General features: G+C 47.7%; 8 protein-coding genes across 8 annotated transcripts; 5 read left to right on the top strand and 3 right to left on the bottom strand.

Moving 5' to 3' along the window:
• The first annotated feature begins 1702 nt into the window (after positions 1-1702).
• L228DRAFT_8856 (hypothetical protein) lies at positions 1703-6604 on the top strand. The gene is made up of 4 exons (XM_018336936.1): positions 1703-2231; positions 2304-3306; positions 3369-6199; positions 6306-6604. Exons 1-4 carry the CDS (start codon positions 1843-1845, stop codon positions 6385-6387), a joined length of 4305 nt encoding a protein of 1434 aa, XP_018191829.1. The 5' UTR covers positions 1703-1842; the 3' UTR covers positions 6388-6604.
• A 300-nt stretch (positions 6605-6904) lies between these two features.
• On the bottom strand, positions 6905-8821 carry L228DRAFT_254805 (kinase-like protein; the record flags this gene model as incomplete). Its single annotated transcript, XM_018333854.1, has 5 exons — positions 8146-8821; positions 7746-8090; positions 7403-7682; positions 7140-7302; positions 6905-7083 (listed from the first exon to the last, which is right to left on the bottom strand). The coding sequence occupies exons 1-5, from the start codon at positions 8391-8393 to the stop codon at positions 6905-6907; spliced, it is 1215 nt and encodes a 404-aa protein (XP_018191828.1). The 5' UTR covers positions 8394-8821.
• A 1690-nt stretch (positions 8822-10511) lies between these two features.
• L228DRAFT_8831 (hypothetical protein) lies at positions 10512-11749 on the top strand. Its single transcript, XM_018336935.1, has 4 exons — positions 10512-10785; positions 10865-10946; positions 11018-11275; positions 11337-11749. Exons 1-4 carry the CDS (start codon positions 10727-10729, stop codon positions 11583-11585), a joined length of 648 nt encoding a protein of 215 aa, XP_018191827.1. The 5' UTR covers positions 10512-10726; the 3' UTR covers positions 11586-11749.
• A 324-nt stretch (positions 11750-12073) lies between these two features.
• Positions 12074-13985, top strand: L228DRAFT_279503 (hypothetical protein; the record flags this gene model as incomplete). Its single annotated transcript, XM_018335689.1, has 3 exons — positions 12074-13525; positions 13595-13775; positions 13908-13985. Exons 1-3 carry the CDS (start codon positions 12342-12344, stop codon positions 13983-13985), a joined length of 1443 nt encoding a protein of 480 aa, XP_018191826.1. The 5' UTR covers positions 12074-12341.
• Positions 13986-14986: 1001 nt separating this feature from the next.
• L228DRAFT_264689 (hypothetical protein) lies at positions 14987-16156 on the bottom strand (the record flags this gene model as incomplete). Its single annotated transcript, XM_018334603.1, has 4 exons — positions 14987-15014; positions 15122-15547; positions 15601-15865; positions 15922-16156. 4 exons carry the CDS (start codon positions 16154-16156, stop codon positions 14987-14989), a joined length of 954 nt encoding a protein of 317 aa, XP_018191825.1.
• A 3013-nt stretch (positions 16157-19169) lies between these two features.
• L228DRAFT_264688 (hypothetical protein) lies at positions 19170-20084 on the bottom strand (the record flags this gene model as incomplete). Its single annotated transcript, XM_018334602.1, has 1 exon — positions 19170-20084. One exon carries the CDS (start codon positions 20082-20084, stop codon positions 19170-19172), a length of 915 nt encoding a protein of 304 aa, XP_018191824.1.
• A 385-nt stretch (positions 20085-20469) lies between these two features.
• L228DRAFT_242714 (putative nucleolar GTPase) lies at positions 20470-22974 on the top strand. Its single transcript, XM_018331519.1, has 3 exons — positions 20470-20622; positions 20746-21493; positions 21873-22974. The coding sequence occupies exons 1-3, from the start codon at positions 20525-20527 to the stop codon at positions 22680-22682; spliced, it is 1656 nt and encodes a 551-aa protein (XP_018191823.1). The 5' UTR covers positions 20470-20524; the 3' UTR covers positions 22683-22974.
• A 229-nt stretch (positions 22975-23203) lies between these two features.
• Positions 23204-24124, top strand: L228DRAFT_242712 (DUF757-domain-containing protein). Its single transcript, XM_018331518.1, has 5 exons — positions 23204-23381; positions 23440-23464; positions 23539-23823; positions 23882-23918; positions 23971-24124. Exons 1-5 carry the CDS (start codon positions 23322-23324, stop codon positions 24029-24031), a joined length of 468 nt encoding a protein of 155 aa, XP_018191822.1. The 5' UTR covers positions 23204-23321; the 3' UTR covers positions 24032-24124.
• Positions 24125-24469: the final 345 nt, after the last annotated feature.

Below are 24469 nucleotides of genomic sequence, written 5' to 3'. Positions count from 1 at the left end.
AATGTGTGACTTATAAACAGCATTTGAGGATTCGATTTACATGGTCATGTGGAAAGCAACGATGGTCGTGGTGTTGCCGGAACGGTGTGAAGTTTCCGGTCATTGTTTCTTGTGTATCCTATATACCCTGAGCGATATATGAAGTTGTTTTCAGTTATGCGGCATCTTTCGTTCTTTAAGTTTTCTTTTCCCTTCTCTCCTGATAAGAGGCACTGGACTCCTCAGATTTGGATGCTGGATGACCCAATGGAATATTATATATATGTATATATATATCAGCCTGACAGGGTTGGTTTCTCGCAGACTTACATTTATTTAAGCGAGCATTATTGGAGATCTCTTCATTATGATGGCTTTGATTGAAAATGACCAGAAATTAAATGGAATTACACTTGAAGGCAGTGTTCACTGTTGGGTCGTCAGTCGGTGTACTTTTCCATTTTGATCTGTGAGGAGAAAGCCAACAGCAATGAGAGAAGGGCAAGGACAGTATTCCAAATATCTAACATGCGAACTAACTTATACTCTGTAGATACCGTTCATTGCTCCTGATCCTGGTGCTAAAGTTAGAATAGTGAAGGGCGCCAAGCCCCAAGGACAATAATGCGAGGGGGAACAAACAGTTCTAACCACGCGCCAATCACATGGCCACGAAAGGGGAAACTCGCTTGTTGCTTCCCTCGCCATCCCCTTTTTCCTTGCTTTCCTTTGTCTTTGGGTCTTGTTCCTGACGATCACTTCCTTTTTCTCTTCTTTCTCTAATCAAACTTCCAGTACAAAGTAGCGGATCCTGCATTAGTAGCCCCAACTCATTTGAAGGGGTTTGTCGCTCCGAGTATTTTTCTCTTTTCTTTCTTTGTCATTGCCTCTAATAAAGATGGACCTAGAATTTGATACATCGAATCTGATGTTGAGCCTGCCTTGTGTCACGTATCCTTGCTCAGCACGGCGCATAATGTGCGTGAGACATCAACCAGATTTTGCAGCCGTTTTGACCGTGGATGTTCGTTGTTTGATTTCGCCATGCTGTACAGAGTACCTTTTGCTGTTTGATGAGCGCTACTGTTGGTTCAACCCCACTCCCACAGTTGACTCGGGCGTGTCCAGGGTCTTTGGTGGGTCTTTCCCGGCGGTAGACTTGGCCTATGAACAAAGATGCTTGTTCTGAGTGGTTCATACCCGCCTTTGAGCTTTGGCGAGTCGCCGTCTTCCCTCACTGCTGCTCCAGCACTTGCATGCATTATTTGCCAGTTGACAAGGGCCACCCCTCCCCCCTTTTGGAGGGGCCGAGCGGTACCAGCGGGTGAGAAAAGTTGAATGGATGATGAATCCATCCATGATGACGCGAAGCTAAGTCAGTGCGACTGCCGCTCGCCTGCCTTCACTGACCCCTGACACGCCGAGAGATCCCCCTTGTGAGATCTTGTTGCAAATCTTCAATTTCTTGTGGCCGCAAGGCGACGATCTCGCAACTTTCTTGTCTCTCCTTTTTCTTCCGATCCCTCAAGCCTACGTACGCACAACTACTTGCCTCCTTTGATAACCAATCATTTGAAGTCATGTCAGATCTTTCCCTTTGTTGATCCTGACAGCCAACCTGTTCGCTCTCGGAAAAGAAAATTACACCGGCGTACGTTTCCTACCCCGGAATTTTTGCTCGAGCCTGGGACCAGATTCTGTCCTAAGCACACTCGGCCGCTACCACTCTACACGCCGTCCCATCCGAGTTCCCCCCTTTTGCAACCTCCGTTCTTCTGCTCGGAGTTGCGGCGCCGATCAACAGCGCCGAGGTATTGATCTTTGTTTGGTGGTCAACTATGCCTGTCTGCTGAATTACGCACCATGGCTGCCGAACATCGTCCATCCTATCCTCCCTCTACGGCCGACACGGCGGCTCCCGATCCTCCTTACCCTGCTGTACGGCGTTCGTCTCGCCAGGGCAATCAGTCCATTGGGCAGAGCGACCGGTTTGAGAGAGCTTCTGTTGCCGCTGTGCGGCCGCCGACGTCGCCAGCACCTTCGTACGGTCCTGTTCGTCGCAAGCCTCTCCCCTCTACTGCCTCACCATTAGCTACGGGCCTCTCCTCTCCCACTTTTGCTGAATATTCGGGGCCCGGCGAACGTATTGGTGCCATTGCGACTGCTCGTCCATTTTCTATTGAGAGTTTGCAATCTCGACCATCATCGAATACTACTCCAGCTTGGGAATCACAGCCTCGAAACCCTGACAGGTTAGCCGATACATCCCCACAATCCACTAGAAAATATGAGCTCTGGAAGGGGACGTACTGAATATGTACTAGACTTGCTCATGGCCCAACTCCACAACCTGGCTTGCCTCTAAACACTTCTGAGAGAGACTCGAGCTCTTTTGGAACAGAGCAAGAAGGTCACTTTGCGAATAGCAACTACTCAAGGAGCCCTCAAGCACGGCCCAGCTATGTTCGATTAGGGAGCGATACCATCATAGCATCGATCACAAGCTCATCGTCAGGCAAGCAGCAGGAACGCGCACGGGCTGGTGGTGGTAGTCGAGGTCGTTCGGCTACTATGTCGTTGAAATCGTCTCATCAGTCGCCCCAGGTGCAATTGCAACTTGATACGCAGTCACACTCTCGAGACTTCTCAGAGCAGCTTCATGATCAATACGACGAATCTATCAACGCCTCTAAGCCAAAGTCTCCGGGGCAACGTTTTACCTCCCTCTTCGGCTGGGGAGCCACATCCCCCGGGGCCGAGTCTTCGGTCACGACGTTTTCGGATCGCAGCCCCTCCCCGCTGCCTTCACCATATTCCTTGAGTTCGGCAGAAGACGGCGTTCATAGACCCGGTCGCACACCACCCCCGCATGCCATTGACGTTTCTCGAGCAAACGCTGACTCAACCCCATCATCTGTTGCCGCTCCGACCATGGCTCGACTGCCCCTTACGCCCGCCATGTCTCCGCAGCTCACCGAAATGGAGGATGAGCTTCGCCAGATTAGTGCCGAGCTGGCGGCATCCATCAAGCGGGAGATGGATCTGGAGGATATGGTGGAGCGCCTGCAGACCGAGGTAGTACCAGCGCCTGCGGCAGATTTCAATCGACGTACGAGCGATTACTTTTCGGATTCCGGCACGAGCTCTGTACGGTATCCGCTTGGGGATAGCGAAGCCAAGATTGAAGCTTTGGAAAGGACACAGAGGAGAGTCGAGCAGGAAAAGGCAATGCTGCAAGCTGACTTCTCGCACAAGATTCAAGATGAACGTGCTCAGCGAAGTCGATTGGAGAAGGAAATCTGGAGCCTGCAGGAACAGGCCAGCCAGGTGGGTTGCTTTCTTCATTCCGAAATTGAAGCAGCTTGCTTGGATTCGCTGACATGATGCAGAATCAACATTCGCGCTCCGACAAAACGGTCACCCGCGTCGAGGATCTTGAAGCTTCTCTGGAGGATGTTCGTCGGCGTCTCGCCGAGGAGCGTCTGGTCAAAGAAAACTTTGAGGATCTTGTCTCTGCTCTTCGCGAAGAATTAGAAGGCCATCGGAACGAACGAGACAACCTGCGTGAGGAAATTGTCCCGTCACTAAAGTCGCAGGTCGAAGGGCTCGAGGCCGCTGTAGCTGAATCACAAAAATTAGCATACGAATATACTCGCATGCAACAAGAAATGCAATCGCTCAAAGAAGAAAACATCGCACTTTCTGATGCGAAGCACATGCAGTCGGACCTTCACGAGCAACAGCAGCGACAGCACCAGCAAGCTCTCCAGGCTCTGGAGCAAGAAAAGAAAACTCTAATTGACGAGAATGGGACACATGTTGATTTGAAGTACGAGCTAGAACGGTATCAGGGAGAGCTCCAATCATTGCGAGAAGAAAATTTGGCGCTGTCGAATGCAGGCAAGACAGTTCAAGAGGGCGCATCTCGAAGCCCGGACGAAGACGGCGAAAATATTCTGCTAGCCTTGGATGCCGAGGAAGATGCGGTTGCTGTTTCTTCGGAGAAGCTTCATTCTGATCTCGTGCAAAGGTTAGAACACCATGAACAGGAGCTACAGGCTCTAAGGGAGGAGAACGAGGATCTGAGAGAGTCTCGAGTTCGACTCCAGCGGGAGCACGAAGAAGCTTTGTACTCTTTCCGGGAGGAGATTGAAGCCCTCACCATGCTCCGCGAAACGAACACGAACTTGCAAGAGCAGCTCGAGCAACAGCAGCTGGAGCTGCGGTCCGTAAGAGAAGAGAATGAAGCACTCACGGTTGCGAGCGAAACACATACGTCTGTGCACGAACAGCTCCAGCGGCAGCAACAAGAGCTCGACGCACTTCAGGAGGAAAAACAAGCTCTCATTAGCGCCAAGGAAGCTTTTACGCCTTCCGACCATACCGAGGCGCTTACTTTAGCAGAGCAGATGCAAGAGACTTTGCAGGGCCAACTCCACCAACAAGAACAGGAATTGCAGATGCTTAAAGAAGAAAAGTTGGCTTTTGAGGAAGCCAGGGACGCGCGCTCATTGCCAGATCATCTCGACGCGCTCGAGGTAGCAAGAGAGCTACAATTGCAATTAGAGAAGCAACTTCAGCAGCAGCAGCGTGAGCAGGAGCTTCTTAAAGACCAAAATGAGGCTCTTCTGGCAGCAAAGGATAGAGAGCTCGATCTTCAACAGCAACAGTACCAACGGCAGCATGCGGAATTGAGATCTCTTCAGGAAGAGCACAAGATTTTGGCCAACGCAAAGAGAACGCGGGCAGAGAGTCTCCAGCAAACGCAGAGCTCGTCAGCGCAACGCTCATCTATCAACTCGATTGCTGAAGAAGGCTTTTCACAAGCTGACCTTCATCGATCCCGGATGGGTCTGACGCGATCGAACTCGCTCGCACGAGGTACTGTCGCTGGCAGCAGAGCCCCGACGAAACGGTCCAGCTCGTTGACACGGTCCAGCTCTGTACGTGAACAGGAGCCTCGCGAGGCCGCGAATGAACGAGTCAAGGACGTTGAAGCTCAAAGGGATGCCCTCCACGAGGCCTTGAAGAGCATGATTCAGAGACAAGAATATCAAGCATCACAATCCCAAAAGCGTATTAGAGCACTCGAAATGGAGCGAGATCGCGCTTTATCGGGATCATTCCGCCGTCGCGCGTACCACCAGGAAGTTTCTGTGGTTCGTCGCGAGATCAATCAGCTTCGCAGACGAGCCGATGATGCACTCGAACAAAAGTGGCAGTGTGAGAAGGGATTAAGCGGAATCAAGATTGATCTCGACCGGGCTGAGCAAGAGACGGGCACCCTACGCTTGCTCTTGCAGGAGCAAGACATTCTCAACCCTGAACAAAATGCGAAGTCCGCGACCCTTGACGAGAGCCAGCAGGGTTCTGCTGAGGAGGATGTGGACATTGTTGCTTCGAGTCAAGCAACATCGGCTTCTCTCGAAAAGGCGTATCGGGAACTGCAGACGACCCATGCGCTCTCCGTAGCTCGTATTCGAGAACTCCACGGCGATGCGCCCTTGGCTACGGCCAGCGAGGAGGCTGCGAATACAATGGATCTTTTGTTACGAAGCATTTCAGATGCAGAGGCGGAAAGGGACCTAGCACAAAGACAAGCCGAAGCCTATCGCCTTCATGCCGAGTCACTTGAGGAGGCTGAGAGGGGATATATGGGCGAAGAGCAATCACTGGCTACGCAGCTCCGAGACTCTGCTCGGCGCGTCGAAGAGCTCTCTATTCAAATTCGGCAGCAACTTGATTCAAACAACAATCTCCGACAACGCCTGGCCGACGCCGTTGGCCGCGGCGAATATGCCCAGAAGGCCTCGGCGGCGAGAATCACCGAAGTGCAGGACAAGCTCAAAACCCTCGAAGACAAGGTCATGTCGGCGCAGCATCATTCCGAGGAGATAATCACTCAGCACGAAGACGAGGTGCGCGAACTCAATGAGACGCATCGTGTTCAAATGCAGCTCATCAAGGCCGGCCTTTTGACCCCATCCAAGTTTTCTCCCACGATGCCTGTATCGCCGTTGTTCTTGACAAAGTCCCCCAAGTTAGATATTACAACGAGTGGGCTCGGTATTACCATGGCGGAAGCTACGAAAGCCGATTCCTTGGAGAAGCGAGTTCGCGAGTTAGAAAAAGCCTTGGGGGATGCGGATCGCGAGATGGAGGAAGTAGTCGGCCGGATGAATATGGCTCAGATTGAAGTCGCCGAATTGCAAACGGCAAGGTACGTGATACTCTTCACTTTTACAAACCTATGCGGAATCGACTCTTTACTCTTTTCTCTTTTTTTTTCCCCTACTTGCAGCTAACTCGTCGCTCAATAATTATAGGGACGAAGCTATGAGACAGACTAGACGACTGCAGGCTCAGATCGTCACTGAACGGGAGCGGTTCAAAGATTTGATAAAATAATACACTACCTCTTCTCCCAATTAATTCACCGCATCTCTTGGGATCGACTTTTGCGGATATATAAACCCACGTTTGCATGTCATTACGCCCGTTTCTGACTGCAGGGCGGTTATTTTGTTCTCCTTGAATTTTCGTCCGCTGCATTTGTGGAAGTTATCAAGCATGTCATTGGCGACTTTGAAAAATTTGGCCATTTTTCCCGGCTCAGCGGTCTTTTAAATCTCTTTTTGGGTGTTTGCTGGGAATATGATGTTTCTCGGCACAAATAGAAGCTTGTAATATATAAATTACTGTACAGAGAGCGTTGTCGCATGCCCCTCTCTTAAGATGTTAATACTTATTAAAGTTCAAATTGAGCACCTAGTTGCTGAAGTCGCATAGCTCGGTCATTCTGATGCACTGTTTCCGTAGGGTTCTCAGATGAATGTTCATTTATGGCCTCTGACCTGTATGAAGTTGGTGCCCTACCAACGTTATTCGTACTGTTAAGTCATCAAGGTTTCTGGCAAGTCGCCATTCATGGCTTTGTTAACCAAGGGTCCGTTAAAAGTTCTCGGGCGCTCTGTCTATCCCTGGGATCCCATCGTAGCATTTTCTGCATAAATCGCAAAAACGTTTCCATGTTTTCTCCCTCCAGGTACTCTTCCGAGTCCTCCAGTGTTAAGTCAGGAACTTCTACTGGGCCTTTCCAATTACCTATTGGTCGAGTTATTTTGCATTTGCGAAACTGTTTAGAAGGCAGAGGACATTACCTGAATGATCCCAATATCTACAACTCTGATCACGCCTGCGAAGAAATGAAAGTGGTGGGGGACCAATCATTGCCATCATCTCCGCTAGAAGTTGGGCGTTTGAATGCTTTCCATCGGGCCCTCTGCCGTCAAATAAATGGTGATCTTCGAACAAGTCCCAAATCTATCAAATATAAGAGTCATTCACAGCTTCGTGATTCATACAATGCATAATCGGTGCATAAACAGCAACCAGGAAAAGAAAGTGCTTTTGGCATACACACCAATGCTCCAACGTTCCAGATATCGACTTTTGAATCCCACTGCATTCCAAGAACAACCTCTGGGGCACGGTAGATATCCGGTTGAATCAGTCCATCGTGTACATCTCCAATGCGAGCCTCGCCGAGGTCTGAGAGAATAGGCATCCCAAAACCGGTCCAGCCCTTTTTACGACGGAACAATCGTGATTGGTAGACGACGCGGTTACCGTCAATCTTTCGAGGGCTTGGATCGGTATTCTCGTCAATTTCCCACTGACGAAAGATCGAGCTGTCCTTTGTACTGATTATAATGTTCTTGGCTTGAATGTCTACGGAACACATCAGTCATTGGCCTTCAGCCTACCATATGTTGAAAAGGCACAAATCGGTGTGTATGACATGGGCTTCTGAATGCAAATAATCCAGTGCGAGTAATAGTTGCTGCAATGCCCCTTTCAATAGATCCTCCGGTAAGCTCGTCGGATTCAGCGTTGCTTGAAAATGTAAAAGACTTGTGAGAAGTGGCTGGTATATAATGCATTGATGATTGCCCCTGGGGCCAGGAATTACACAATTCTCTATCATTGTACGGACAAGCGCACTGCCAGGATGGTCGGTTTTCAGACTCGAAAGGTGTTTAAGGGCCTGCACTTCCCGACTGGTCTCAGAGCTGTGTATGTAAACCTTCATTGCAACATAACGATGTGATCTATCTGCAAATCAGCGCATATTTGGAAACCTAAAAGCAATCATAATTCTCATACTGGAGGTCACGGCAAAACCAAATAGTTGCATTTGCACCGAATCCCAGTTTGCTAATAATTTGATACTTTGCGCAGAACACATCCCCTAGTTTGACTGGGTAAAAGAGGCTTTGCTCATAAGCAGGCATCCGCTCTTCCTCAATTTTCGTAGCTGGGTCGAGTATAGGGAAGATGGAAGATTGGTTGATGTGTGGAGGGGAGGCGCCTTGGCGGTAGAGCCGAGGACCTAATTGGCGGAAAGCATTCATACCATGTGTTGTTGAGTCACTGCGCTATTGTACGGTAGAAGAAAGAAAAGAGGTATCCTTGGGGGCGAGCTTTTTGAAGATTATATTCTATGGCACTGAATGAGCGCTCGTGGCCTTTCCGGATTCGTGGCTTGTCTGCCTGTCAGGTCCAAATCAGATATGAAACCATCTTTAGGCGGTTGGAGCTCTGCTGGAATGTTGTTGTTGTTGTTGTTGTTGTTGTTGTTGTTGTTGTTGTTGTTGTTGCAACCAGGCCCCCGCCATGTCCAGACCCCGTTCATTTAACTACTCCGTATGTGCTTGACAAGGTTTCAGGCGTTGGGGACAGCATCTGGTGTGTTTGGCAGAGCATGAGGCCGAAAGGAGAGCTCCACCAACACGTGTCTTTTTGACCACCATGGCGCTGACCGCGGTTAATGGTAGCAATGGGTATCAAGCATTGAAAGGGTTGCAAACGAACAAGAAGCAGCAGTGAGTAATGCTGTTTCTGAGACCGCTGATAGCAGCTAACGTGATTAATACAAAGGATCCCAAGGTCAAGAAGGTTAAGATCAAGTAAGTCCCTCAGTATGTAATCATTTTCAGGCTACTTATTTGTTCGTTACCTGGGGGTGCTCGGGCACACAAATCCCATTCAGACCCAAGCGACCCTAAAGAAGTAATCTCTGTACAATTCTTGGATGAGAATGAAATTCGTATTATGACGAAGCATGTACATCTGGATGGTAGTGTCACAGAGAAGCCGAACAAGTAAACAAGTGAATAAGTGTTAAGGTCTCGGGCACTTGCAGAGTACAATGGGTGTTTGGGGTGTTCTGTCATAAACGGTGTTGTCGTATCCTAGCCTTCCGAGGTCGTGCTTCGAGGACGGGCATATTTTGAATATGAGACATTTCAAATGATATTTATATAGTTTTTACAGGATAGTTTTTTTTTAATACCTTTTTTCCTTCTTTAAATTATATACTTCCTCCGCCGTCTTGGCTTTCATGTCACGATCGCACAGAGAAAGAGGGTATTCTCGTTATGGGCATTTGTGGCACGTTTCTAATTCATGCCCCAGTGGTCCAAATGAGCAAAACCCACCAAGCCATTATATACACTTTGAGCCACCAGTCTTCTGTACTACCTACCTAGGTAGGTATATACAAGCTTTCTGTATGGTAATATTATCACAGCATTATACGACGTCTTGGGTACGCCACACAATAACAAGACCCTACTGGCCCGTGTACTTTGGAGTACTACGATGCAGTTCGTGCAAACGAGGGCAATATTGCATATTGCCTTTTCCCCCATTTGTTTCGCTTTTTGACTTTTTCCACTCGCTCTCTTCTAGCCCCAAATGCACTCGCCACATAATCCAATGATTTCTCAAAGCGTATGCATGACTCAATAATCAGGGGACCAAGAGACCGCAAAGGTCTGTGATCAATGGCATTTGTGACGACTACTACAGTAAGTGCCCAACGGGGTTTCAAGATCAAGGAGCTAACAAAATCGAGACTTGCCGATGAATCCAGAGTCCCAGATGGCGTGAACAGTCTTTCTCCGCTCCAAACGTCGCATCGGGCTATGTAGATTTGTTTCCCGCAGCACAAGAGAAGAAAACAAGAATTTGGGATTCATGGGGGTTCTTACACAGTAATGAACTTAAATTGTCAATGAGGAGATCCACTGCGTACTGCGAAACAGGGAACGTCTCTACTACATGCATTCCAACATGGGTCCACGCTCAAGCTTAAAGCAGGTATCCGCTATTTTGTGCCCAGATTCATGGTGGCACTGGTAATACAGGTGGCACCAATATATATATGCGCCAAGCTCCCAGCCTCTTCTGTTGTGTCTGCCCCCGGATTGCCTTTGAGCCCGTGTGCGTCTCGCGTTTTGATCGGGTTTCATCTTTAAATTACGCGCTGATTTTGAGAAGCTTCTTTGTCCGAGGAAATTATATTGTGCACGCTTAATGCTTGTGTCTGACACTTTCAGTATTTGCTGCTTGCAGGCTTGGGAAACTTGCTCCTCATCAACCCCAACGATTGTCAATTCTTATCGCGATTAGAAATCCGCTTTCTTTCGTGCAATAAATCGTTGCCATTGGACTTTTGTTGTTTCGACAAAATGCGTGTCAAAATTTCTCCGTCTCTTTTGGCGCTTCTTTCTCTTGTCGCATTGTCGACTGGCGTCGTCGCTGTTGAAGACACTCCTGTCAATGTCCAGCGAGTGGTATATGCGGAAAAGAGACAAGCGACAGCGTGAGTTATTTCCAGCGGAGCGCACTCTATGCCAGTGAACGTGGAGTGTGAGCTTGTTTGGGTACGCAAAAAGCTGATATGAGCTGCAGCTCTACTGAAGCTGCATTCTCGAGCGCGGCGGATCAATTGATCAGTTTGTAAGTCTTATTCTTCCGAGCTGAGCTTACAGGGCCCAGAGTATCTGCAGAGTCGAAGCTGACGGCTGTGCTCCTCCAGATATATCCCGCCGACAGTGGCTGTTCCAATCGCTGTAGCCATTCAGAGCGCGCTTTCCTTGACGACCGGAGATATCAACTCAGTAAGTCCATGAAGGAGACTGGCAGAAATTCCGAATCAGCGAGCCTAGAAGATATTAATACTTTACATTAGGTCGTTCATTCCGCATTGACTGCCGCAACTCCTCCGCCCTTCCTCAGCGCGATCCCGAGCAAGTACTCTAGCAATGTCGAAGCACTGGAATCGGCCATAAGTGAACTACGTGGGGTCGCAAGCACTGGTATTTCTGGCGCTCCTAGAATCATAACAACTACCAATTCGGCTGGAAGTACAATTGTCACCACGTCGACACCGAGTGCACTGTCTTCGCACGCCTCATCTTTGTCGGAATCGCTGTCATCCGTAGCCAGTGTATGTTTTTCCATTTTGTCGTCTGAATACAACCGAAAACATTACTAAATGAATGGAACAGTCTCTTTCTAGTGGAGCATCAGCTTCGGCATCGGCGGTGTCAGGCTCTGCTTCTTCCGCAGCATCCAGCGCCAAGTCCAGTCATACGGCAGCAACTTCTTCCTCTGGTTCTGCTTCTGGAACTGGCGCGACAGATCACCCAGCCAGTGTGAGCAGCACAAAATCTTCTACAAATTGGGCAGCTCCCACCAATTTGGCTGGAGCCGTTGCTGGTGCGCTCGGCTTGGTGGGCATGGCGATAGTGTTGTAGAGGAAACAGGATATGATGACATGCCGTAACAGGGCTTGACGAATTGAGTTTGCGGGCATTGATTAAGCTTATGAAAACAATATCCTCTGTTTACTCGATGTTGCAGGCCCGTGAACAATCTTTAAAGCGTTGAATAGTGCATCTTACCAAGCTCAATCACATTGCCAAGGTTGAGATTCTTGAGTCAATCCAAGTAAAGTAAGAAAAAAAAAATGTTCAGAATATTTTATATAAACTCCGTAATTTGGCAATAAAGTCAAGAAATACAGTGTTGTCATTGATGGGATTTCACGTGCGAGACACTTTCGTGTGGCATTTTACCCCACAAAGTTGAATTTCTTGGCACGGGAGTTTATCTCTCCCTTAGGGCGAGATTTAGTTCAAGGAATGGGGGGAGTGACTGCCCTATTGGGGTCCATGACGTCTATTTCCCCTTTTATGGGACTGGACCCCGTCCACAGTTCAACTTTCCATTCCCTGATATCAGGAATTTTCCAAGTTTACGCTTTCGCACTGCTGTAACATGATAGGCTATGGCAATCTGGAATTAGTTACCCTAAGGCACACACCACCCACCCACTGTGAACTTTCTTTTGTTTGTCCCACCGCATTGTTTATTCCTTTTATCTAAGTCTGAGCCCGATTTTGAATAGATGAGGAAAACAGCATCAATGGCAATCCCGGCAACTCATTGACCATACATGTGTACTCCTCCCAGTGAATCACCCTATCAACTGCTACGCAATCGCTTTCAAAATGGCAGATGATGGTCTCTTGAGTAGCTTTCTGGGTGCTCTCCAGGCCAGCCTGTCTGTGATTCTGACAATCCTCTTTGGCGTTATTGCTGCTCAATTCGACCTGCTCAATGAGAAATCCACAAAACAAGTGTCCCGGCTGTGCGTCAAGCTCCTTCTACCATGTCTCTTGATCGCAAAGGTGGGATCGGAGCTCCACCTGTCCACGGCCCTGCGATATGTCCCTATTCTCATCTGGTCGATTATCTATACCCTTGTATCAATGGCCATTGGCATTCTTGCGACTCGAGTCCTACGACTCCCAGCATGGGCAACACCAGCGATATGCTTCAACAACACCACTTCGCTCCCTTTACTTCTTGTCCAGTCCCTTGAAACGACTGGCATTCTGACGCGGCTGCTTGCGTCTGACACTGACACAATTCCAAATGCAATTTCTCGTGCGCAGTCGTATTTTCTCGTTTGCTCGCTCGTTGGTAATTCCTTGACGTTTGCACTTGGACCCAGCCTGCTCAACGGTGGACACGAAGAGGACAGTCCCGACGAGCCTGACAGCAACGACAAGGACCGGACACGCCGGAAATCCGCTCAGTCGTCCATATCAAACGCTGAACAGGGTGATGATGAAGATGACGAGTCCAATTCCCAAGTCAGCGACGGCGAGCAAATTAACAACGATGACCAAACCGATGGTCATCATCCAGACCCCAACAGTCCCGCCGAACATGGCGATATCCCCCACCCAGCAGCACGAGGGGATGATCCAGAGGAGCGAACGCCCTTGCTACCTGATCCCGTCATTCGACGTGGTCGCATGGCGCATAAAAAGGGACTTGAAAAATCCATTCACTATTACAAACGCCTGCCACCATGGGTGCGGGAAGCACTCGACTTTGCATACGCCTTTGTCAACGCGCCCGTCATTGGCGGACTCATTGGTCTTCTTGTCGGACTCGTACCTCCTCTCCATCGAGTCTTTTTCAATCCGACTGAGGAAGGCGGGTACTTCAATGCCTGGCTGACCACGGCCGTACGTAATGTCGGCAACCTCTTTGCCGTGTTGCAGGTGCTCGTCGTCGGTGTCAAGCTGCATAGCTCCTTGACAAAGAAGGGCGACCAGGGAGAAAAGGTGCCGTGGATATCAATGGTCTTGATTACATTTATTCGCTTCATCTTGTGGCCCATGTGAGTAACTTGCCCAGAAATATGAAAAAAATAAAAGGGCCAAGTGGCTAATATCAATCAATCATCCAGCATCAGCATTGTCGCCATATGGGCCATCGCATCACGCACGCACTGGCTCGACGAGGACCCAATCCTGTGGTTCGCAATGATGATGATGCCCACCGGCCCATCTGCCATGAAACTCGTCGCTCTCGCCGACGTTGACGGCTCTTCCGAGGCAGAAAAAATGTCCATTGCAAAGTTTTTGACTGTACGTTGCCTTTTTTTTTTCCCTTATTCTCCTTTCTCCACTTTTCCCATTCTCCCTTCTCCACTATCCCGACATCTTCTTTCCCACTTGATCCATAGATCTGTGTCGCAGCGACTGACACAATGTACACAGATTACGTATGCCATTTCGCCTTTGATCTGCTTTACTGTCGTGGGTAGTCTGAAAGCGTCCCAGGCCGCAATGAAGTGATTACAACTCTACCGCGGAGTACAGGATGATTACCGTGCTTGATTTCGTTTTATTATTTTATCTGTCCATTTTCATTAGACAGTTTGGTAGATTGCGTACGATACAGCGTAGTAGAAGACAGAGTCGATATACAGAGTTAGAGAATAGTAATTTACGACCAAGATTCTTTCATACATATTTGTATTCTACAGTGTTGCTGTAGGTATTTTTCGATACACTGGTATTCAGACTCATGTGGTTTTTCATCTTTGGATATGCGAGTTTTCAGACTCGATTTTACACAGTGCAAACCGGGCAAATATATCTGTAAATATATACATCTCAGCTTTAAGGCATCACATTGTCATTGTTCCGAGCCGGAGGTGCTATCTCTGCTTAATTCCTAGAAAATAAAATAAAATAAAATAAAATGAAAAAAATTTAGATAAAAATAAAACAGTGATAGATGGCCAAACAAGTTCACAGTCACGGTCAAGACAACCATCAAATAACGTCCCTAAGAACAAATTATAACGCCAAAGCGCTCAATTATATTATTATGCCTTCCTAGCTATAGTAGATGATAAATAGAAAACTAGGTATGCCTGATGTTAAAACTACAGAGAGGCTTATTTTCCCTTTTTCCCGTGATTGACCACCCATAGTGCAATAGCACTGCAGAGATGAAATAAGTTTTTCTGCTTTGCATCGAAAGTAATGCTGAGTGAGCCGCAGAAAAAGGAGAAAGAAGAGGGAAAAAAAAATTATTAAAAAGCACGAGTATGGGGTGGGAAGGGCAATAAAAGTCGTGAAAAACGTAAAATTTAACTTGTGCAACGAGGCAGAGAGGCTGGAGCACAATTTACGTCGAGTCGTGAGTTATTAAAATGAATGAATGCAAAAAAAAAAAAAAAAAAAAAATATGAAGAGCGTGAGACATTTTCCCAAGGATAACACAAGTTTCCAGGTGCGGAAAAATTGCAGGGGGCTCAGAATGCCACGCACGTCGGTCGGAATGTTTTTTAACAGACGGTAATGTAGAGACCGATTCTAGTGGGTATTATGTCAGTAAAACCGAAGAAATATAAATTGAAAAGGTCTGGACAAGCTCTTGAAGCAGGGGAGAATTGGGAGACAGTGGGTTAGTGGGAACTTACGGCGAGGGGTTGTAGTCCTGGAAGTAGTTAAGGTTCGTGTCGGAGCTTGTGCTGAGCTCGAAGCTGATTGCTGTGTTGGCAGGGCAGCTGAATGTGCTAATGGTATAGCTATTGCCAGGAGAGACAGTGAAGACGCCCAGATCCTTTGAAACCTTGGGAGCATTGTTGTATGTAGTCTGTTGAGTGGCAGTAGTAGCCAGCGAGCTGAAGTCGATCTGGCCGCTTCCGGAGAAAGTGAATGACGACGTCTGCAAGTCGCTCTGTTTCGGGAATAGGAACACAAGTGTACACGTCTTGCCCGAGTCGGAGGCGGGAATGTCAAAGTTGAAAATGGACGAAATGGTGGGCGTGACCTCTCCATTGTACGACGTCCCGTATGCTTTATCAGGGTTGCTCTTGTCGATGGGGACGATCAAGTGAGGGAACCTTTTTTTGACGGAGTCAGTAACTGCAGAATTCAAGGAAAGGCCTAGACTCACTCAAAAGTGCCAGAGAGATCGGCCGGACATTGCTTTGGCGGGGGCGGAGGGCAGCCGGAGTGGCAGCTATCAGCATTGAGAGTAATGGTGACACAACCTCCTTGACCAGAGGGCGCAGTGGTGTAGATGTTGTACTCTCCATTCTCACCCGTAGGGCAGGCCTGGAAATTGGAATTGCCATTGTATGAAACGCTTCCGTCACATCCGACTGAGAATCCGCCAGTAGGCGTCGCACCGGAATCACATTGAAATTGGGTGGTTGGAGCTGTACAAGATCAGTTTTGATCCTTTTTTGAGATCTTCAGGGACAGAGAGACATACGCGTAAGAATACATCCGCGGCCATTCCCGTCAGTAAGACCACCATTAGAGTCAATGCAATAGGTAGCAGGAGATAGACCACCCCCAATTCTGTTCTGTCCATCAGACAGTTGGCCTACAGTACCAGACTCTCCGCCAGATGCGGTCAAGTGGAAGCAGCAGTTGCCGTCCCTAGCAACGAGGGCATTGGCACCGAGAGCGAGGGCCAGAGCCGAAACAGCGTATGTGTTCAACATGTTGATGGTTCAAGATAAGAGAAGCGGGTATCTGTTCCCAATGGGCTTGTCACAAACAATAAAGTATAGAACGATTGGCTTGTATGCTTTAGCCCTTGGGGTTCAGAGATGGAATGATGAACTTGTTCGAACGGGAGCTCTCGAGGGGTCTATATAGCTTTGGCTGGCAAGTCCGGCTGGCCTCATATGAGAAAGGCACGGTCTGGTGGCAAAACACACGATGTCATCACTGTGAACAGCTCCAACATGAAGATGCGGGGCCCATGGTCACATTGAAACGAGGTGAGACGAGAGGCAATTAGAGCATCGTAAAAGAAAAACGGGGTAAAAAGAAGCAGATCTCGTTGTCGTAGCAGCACTAGCCACGCCCGTGTATTCTTTTCTTTGGGTCTCCAATGAGATTTCGTGGACGCAACAGCACCGTACACGATCTGATATTATTAGTGGCAGGCCACACAGGGGGAGTCGGGGAGGGACGACTTACATCCATGGCCGGGCATCAAACTAGGATATTCCTAGGCTCAAAGCGTACATGCTCGATCTCTTGTGGTGACAGTCAAGCAAGTCGGACCATCTTCCCGAGGAACCAGCTCGGGAAGTGGTTTACGAGCTGGATGAGGCACCGCCAAGATACAGGATGCCTTAAGCCAGGGGGGAGGACGCGATTGGTTGTTTGGTGCCCTTTAATCTTCTTTGGCAGTAAACATCATCTTCCCAGGAGGCTCGGCGGTCATCTTGTCCCTTTTTGCCGCACTGGGGTGGGCGAGGTAAACCCAACCGAGTATGACCCTGGTGCCGCCAAAGCGTCATGGCAGCTTAGGCCATGAAGCGGCTGAAAAATATAAATGGGTGTTCATTAGTGTCATCTGCAGGACCTGACAGTGCGAGTGTGTGTGTGTGTAAGAGAAAAGAAAAGAAAGAAAAGAGTGTAAGTTAACTTGGTTGTGGAGTGGTTGCTTCATGTCTCCGCCGGCCTCCACCCGCAGCTCAAAATGCGGGGAATCCTGGCCAGGCTCGACGCCTCGTATACGATAGCGTCGCGCCCCGGCCAAGCCAAGCTGTTCATGACCGAATAACTCACTCGACAAGGCTTTCTTCGACTCGCCTTCTTCTCCATAATTTCATGCGGTAATCCTGATATTATGCATCATTAGCGATTTGCATACTACGGTAGGATCTCTTGGGGAGTTGTCATCTTTTTTCCTTTTTCGAATGGGCTCCTTGCTTCACTCATTACCGATATTTACATCAAACGTTTCAAATTCAGCCGTGATCTGAATCTTTTGCCCTATGAACGAATTATTTCTCCTACTGATCTCCACTATTATGATCATTCTTCAATTGAGAAACGGGCCATCTAGAATGGTTTAATCATAATGAAGGATCGCCAAGATTGTTGATACCCTTGTTCTGTTGTGAAAGTAGTTTCAAAAGTCACAGTTCACCCTAGGACCAAAGTGTAAATTGGGGAAAAACGGGTGAGAAGTGACATGATGAACGAGGACCCTCATCCGCTTTAGGGCAAAGTCATTTTGGAGAGCTGATACGAGGTGTCAGATGCTGAATAGCGGCGAGGCGGTGCGGAAAAGCGCACTTGCACTTGAACAGTTCACGTTGAGGTTTGCCTATCTCTGTAGGTTAACTGTAACGTCATAACAGGCTGTTTTCGGTGTCTGATCAGGTAACGCCACAAAGCTTGGAGTCTTGGGTGCCGATCGTTGCCGCTGCAGAGCTCATTTCCCTCGTAACTAACGGGAAAGACGAGGGGCAACCAAGTTTGAATTGGCTGTGCTAGTTATCAATTATTTACCTCGGATAACTTATTTCAACCCTCTCAAAGGGCCCACACCCGGGAGGGGAACAGGGGACCTTGAAGGTCACCCAGGTGACCATGCAAGTCAACGATTCTAGTAACTAGAGAGCCAAGATCCGTATAACTTAGACGTCGGAAGAGAAATGCCCGATGCAAAATGCAGCTCTTTGCTGACTGGTCATTGTGCGTCCACCTTACCTTGCCTACGTCGTGGCATATGGTCCGAGTTGAGAAATAAAGGTCTGTCTTTCCATGGTAACTTGACATTGTTTGCTAGCAAAAGCAAGAAAATGAAATATCTTGTACGATCATGTGTTGACCTCAACGTTCCTACCATCCAGAGCCCAGAACGAGATTAATGGCTCTCCGGATACATTTTTAGAACATCAGGCTTTCAGGGCTGACAACCCATCCTTTTCTGCCATGGGGCCTTCACAACCTGGAAACTATAATTGCCAATAGTTGTTCTGCCAACGGCTTACGCGGGTAATAAAGGGTTAGTTAGATCATTTAGTCATAGCAGGCGGGGGGGTTAGCGTAGATGCATTGAAACTCAATTCCACCCGTTGAGCTCTACTTCACCCTCTAACCACCTCGGGCTCAAGAGTATCATCATTCCTGAACCCCAATTTTGGCCTAAGCGATGAGAAACTGGCCAAGGCCTTCCGCGGGGTTTTCCATCAGGAGATATCTTGGGAAAACAATGCGATCAATTGGAGAAAGTAAAGAAAAAACAAGATAGAGAAATCTCGACCTTCGCCAAGTTGTACGCGCAACAATTTAAAGAACACACACACTCTCTCCATGTCTCAATATACCTCCCTTATGAATTTGCACACGAGGCCCTTGTGCGTAACCTTTTCTGACATGGACGGAATTGTTACGCTCTTTGGCCTTTTGGCAGACCCATCTGAGAAGCTCGAAAGCTATCAGAGGCACACGCGTAGATGCCTGTAAAATGACCCCACTTGATCCAAATCATGTGTCTTCCCGTCAGCAGTAACACGAGTTTTCAAATCCTCGTCTTCTTGGCACAGGTTGTTTAGGCCTTCAAGAGCAAATGTGATCTATTCACAAATCTAGCGTTTCCAAACGTAAGAAAAAAGATCGAAACGCAGAATATAAATGACAAATTATGACAAGAACGTGGTAGTACATGTGCCGTAAAAACAAATACCGTTTGTCGACGCCTTTGTGAATTTACAATCGACCGCCGGTCAATTCTTCCGCAATTCTCCGAACACGCTTCTGAGTAATATCTCCCACACCGGTGTAATGCTTGATTGCATTGCTTCCGGTTCTATTGATCTCATTCAGCATCTGCTGAACTGTCTCAGGTGACCCTCTGTTCCAAATGTTCTCACCAAGCCCTCCATCACTGGTGAACTCTTCGGGGTACTCCACAAACGTTCTGTCAATGGCTTCGTTGAGTTGCGCCTCCGTTGTGATAAATTCTCGAGCCTGAGTATAAAGGGTATGCAACCGATCTTTCCGTTCTTGCTCTTTCGCAGCCTGGCGTTCTTGAAGTTTCAAGGTTTTGTCGACAATTCGGCTTTCTCGGTTGGGATCAGGCAGCATGCCAATCTTCTGTTGCTTCATCGAGACCAGAATAGAAGGATTTGTGAGGCGTTCGTCTTCCCGCTCAGGCTCATTGATGAGCCGCTGATGGTCGGCCTGCTTCGCTGCGCTTCTTGCTGCAACAATATTATCGGTGTTTATTTTTCTGTGCGACAATTCCAAAAGTCCTTCTCGCAAATTCCGTCTTCTCAGCTCCGCCGATTGTTTTTTCCAAATAAGATAATGGGACTCTTCCGAGTTCTTTGCTCCGACATGGCGATGGTGCTTGTTTGGTTTTGGTACAGTTTTATCATAGTAGGCTTTTGATGTTTTCACCGGCCCACGCTTCGAGAAAATCTGTCGAGGCACAGGCAGTACACCTTTTACAACTGGCACCCCGGGGGCTTGCGGCTGAATTGGTTGAGGAACTTCGATAAATCTGGGCGATTCCGGACCAATCTTGAAGGCCGCCTTGGACGTGGAGAAGTGTCGAGGGAGGAAAGTATGACATTGCCCTAGCCTCGAAGGCACAGAGAGCAAAGGTTTTGTTCGCGTCATGGCGAACTTGACACTGGCAGCGATGGGCGTTCTGGAGCCTTTCGAGATCAAAATATCCAACATTGATTTCCTTCCCCCGTAGAGATGACTTTGTATGACTAAGCAAAATCAAAAAGGCCGTGTCTCTCTCAAATTCAATCTCCAATTAATATACCAAGCGATACTATTCTCAAAGGTACTTCGCCTCAGTAATCTCCACAGAATTTTTGATTATTTGCATCTAGAGACGCAAATAAGGTACATTGAGATCTGTACCTCGCTTCTTCAGTCAAGTATCGGACCTCTAGTGCTGGCAGGGAGTTTTTATGGTCCCTGGGGTCTTGGCATCGCTAGGCGAAGGCTGATAAAAAAAAGTTGAAATTTCTCTCGTCTCTTGAATCCACCACGACTTTGTGTACTCGAAGACTTGTTTGACATCGCCGGTTTCTTTTCAGCTCAAAATGGGTACCGGAAAGAAGGAGGCTACCAGGCGAGAGCGCCAGGGGAAGGTTGGAGATGGAATGGCCAATGTACGGACGAAGGGCGAGAATTTCTATCGGTAAGTCTTGAGAAGAAATTGATGCTATCATTCCAGCCTTGACGTCCCCGTGTCCTGCTTTTCAAGCACGGCGTCTGCTTCTTGTAACCGTTTTCAAGCTAACATGTGTAATCTTTGCCGCAGAAATGCTAAGAAAGCGAGGCAATTGAATATGTTCAAAGAGGGCAAGGCTCAGCATAATGCAGCTGGAGAAGTCACAAAGGCCGCCTCATTCCAATCTCGGGAAATACCCAATGCACGAATTGAACCAAACAGGAAGTGGTTCACCAATACAAGAGTCATCAGCCAGGATGCTCTCAATTCGTTCCGTGACGCCATGGCCGAACGAGCCTCGGATCCTTATCAAGTATTGCTGAAAAGTAATAAGCTCCCTATGAGCTTGATCAGAGATGGCCAAGGCGTAAATGGTGTAAAGCAACATCAAGCAAAAATGACAGTGGAGTCAGCGCCTTTTGCTGAAACATTTGGGCCGAAGGCGCAGCGAAAGCGGGTAAAGCTCGCTGTTGGCTCCATTGAAGATCTCGCTGGAGAATCAGAAAAGATGCACGATACGTATTTGGACCGCTTGGAACAGGCAAAGTTGCTGAGTGGTAACTCCGAAGGGGCTGAACAAGGTGGCGATTCTGCCTTTGATGTTGAGACTTTGACCACAGCGAGAGAGCCGGTCTTTTCGAAAGGTCAAAGCAAGCGGATATGGAACGAGCTCTACAAGGTCATAGACTCTTCGGATGTGATCATTCATGTCCTAGACGCTAGAGATCCGCTGGGAACAAGGTGCAGGAGTATTGAGAAATATATCCGGGAGGAAGCCCCTCACAAGCACCTGATATTCGTCCTCAATAAGTGCGATCTTGTGCCCACTGGTGTTGCTGTAAGTCGCATTCCTTTACTTCAATTGTTTCGTGTTTTTCTTCTCCTTGTCCTTGTGGAAATTTCTTTTCCGTTTTGCACAGACATTCCACTGTTAAGTCAAGGCGCCTTCCAGCATTTTTATGCGTATCCGTGGATGGCTTGTCTGTTACAACTTTGGTAGATTAATCCTCAGCTCGCCGCTTGCCAGCTTTCTGTTGGCAAGTTGATATATCTCCGTATTGGAGATTATCGAATAGAGCTGAGGGATGTCTCTAGCATTCTCAGGGAAACATCACTGCTTATTGCGGGTGCTCTTGGTGTCTCCCTTACGCAAAGTTTCATACATTTTATTGTTTTCTTATGTTTCTTGACTAAGAAGCTAACACTATTATTTTCAGGCCGCCTGGGTTCGAAATCTGTCAAAAGACTATCCAACTCTAGCATTCCATGCTTCAATCACGAATTCCTTTGGTAAAGGCTCGTTGATTCAACTTCTTCGACAATTTTCGTCCCTACATTCTGATCGCAAACAAGTCTCTGTCGGCTTCATCGGCTACCCCAACACTGGAAAATCCTCCATCATCAATACACTTCGCAAGAAGAAGGTCTGCACTGTCGCTCCAATTCCGGGAGAGACAAAGGTGTGGCAGTACATTACGCTCATGAAGAGAATCTACCTCATAGACTGTCCTGGTGTGGTGCCACCCAACCAAAATGATTCGGAAGAGGACATTTTGCTTCGAGGCGTTGTCCGCGTGGAAAATGTTCAAAATCCTGAACAGTATATCGCGGCAGTTTTGAAGAAGTGCAAACCGCAACATCTTGAGCGCACGTATGATGTCAAAATTACGGGCTCGGCGATAGACTTTCTGGAGGTCCTGGCGAGAAAGGGTGGAAGATTGTTAAAGGGCGGAGAGGCGGACACTGACGGCGTGGCCAAAATGGTGCTGAATGACTTTCTACGAGGAAAGATCCCATGGTACACCCCTCCACCCTATACTGAAGGTGAAGGGGCCAAGGATATTGAGGGCCGTGAGGGTAGATTGGGTGAGATGAGAAAAAAGAGAAAACGAGATGATGGGCAGGAGCTTAACGAGCTTCCCGAATCTGACGCGGCTTCTTCCACTGCAGAACAGGACGACTCTGATTCTGAAGGGGGAGAATTTGAAGGCTTTGAAGAGGAGAGCGGAAGTGATGTTGCTTCGTGATCGCCTGATCAGGCCCGCGCTAGACAGACATCAGAACCTTTTCGCGCATTTTTGATGAGTCGAGACCAGCCTCCAGCTAGTGTCGATCTGTTGCAGATCATATATAACTGAAAGATAGATTCGAGATGATGGTGATACCCCGGGGAATTTGCTCATTGGTACGATAATGAATGGTATGGTAGTTCACGGCGTCATTTCTACTTTAGTTGCATTGACATAAGCATACCACATACTGACAAGGAGTTACGATCATAAAGAAAAGTTTGATATTGAATACATCCATCAACTGATCATTTAACCGATCTTTGAAAAATTCAGTTTTCTAGTTAAATAGAGATTGGATTGGAAACATCATCGTATAATGGTGGGAGTGTGATTTGGAAGATAATGCGCTTCTGCTTAAATTGAACCACTTGGATACTCTGCCTCGCTCCGTACTCCGTATGTATCCTCCGGTAAGTTCCGCGTCTGCTAAGTATGACGATTTCGAAAAAATCTCGAAATTGTAGGTTTATTTTACTAACTCCCTGAAACGTATTTTGATTACTTCTTCTTTGGTCAAGAAGCCCCATTTCATCACCCTCAATTTTTGTAAATATCTTTTCCTGGAATATCGTCACTAAAATCCCTTCTCCCAATATGTCTGTCGCACCGGCTCCAGGGAAGTTTGACGCCGAGAAGGCGGACAACTTCGAAGACGTATGTTCAATAGACTCCCTCCACCTAAGGAGCAGGGCCAGTGCTGACAGACATATAGATCGAGAAGCAATTCGCAGTTAAAGGTTCGGCAACATTCAGCAGCTTGACAGCGTCACGCTCATACTCGATTTCAAACTAACAAACGCCGCCAAAACAGTTGTGCAGCACATGTCCACTTACTGGGCCATTCTGGAAAAGATGCGGGGCTCGCAGCTACGACTTACGAAAATGGATGATGAGATATACGAACATTTCAAAGAAGAGTTTCCCGACTTTGACCCTGCCGCAACCATCAACGAAGATGAAATGAAGAGCAAAGCAGGCAAAGAAAGGTGGCGGAACTTCCTCATGAAGTACGAGAAAACTGTCGACGATTATAACTTCGGAACTATGCTCCGAGCGAACCCGAAGTGGGAGTACGGGGAGAAGGAGACGATTTTTGGTAGGATATTCGTCCTAGCAGCTAGTTGGATTTTGCTGATGAACCTTTACTACAACAGCCGTTCGTATGCAATTCTACGCTGTTGAGATAGCACGGTTGGTTCCCTACCTTATTTCTTTTTCAAATGATCTTTACTCACACTCGAAGGAATCGGGCTGGTCTGAACGACTGGATCTACGAACGTGAACATCCCAGTGAAGCCAAGTAAACCGAAGCATAAATCCTATTTTCTCGTCATTATTTACAGGGAGCGGCGTTTTGCTACAAATGTGACGACTATAGATTGCAAATGTAAGGCGTCTGTTTCTAAAAGTCAAAATCATCTTTCGTTTGTCTATTTTTGCAACGGGCTTTCGACCTATTGCGTGTTAAATCAACCCCGAGTGAGATGAAGGAGTGATGCACCATCGAGTTAACCCATTGACCTGAGTGCCAAGATCCATGTACGATGTTCTATTTATTGCGGATAGCTTTAATCCGGCTTCTATCCTGTTCGCCAAGGGGTCCCCTGGATCAGTACTAATAGCTGGTAGGTCTTTACTCGATCAACCTGATGCTGAATATCTCGCGAGAATCCATCTGTAAACAAATCGATGCAACTTACCTTGAACGAAATTTTTCAAATCCGATTTCTGACCTGCTAAAG

The sequence above is a fragment of the Xylona heveae genome, assembly GCF_001619985.1.
Source record: "Xylona heveae TC161 unplaced genomic scaffold L228scaffold_1, whole genome shotgun sequence".
NCBI classification, from domain to species: domain Eukaryota; kingdom Fungi; phylum Ascomycota; class Xylonomycetes; order Xylonales; family Xylonaceae; genus Xylona; species Xylona heveae.
The sequence above is the reverse complement of the archived record's forward strand: the minus strand, read 5'-3'. Positions and strand labels throughout refer to the sequence as shown.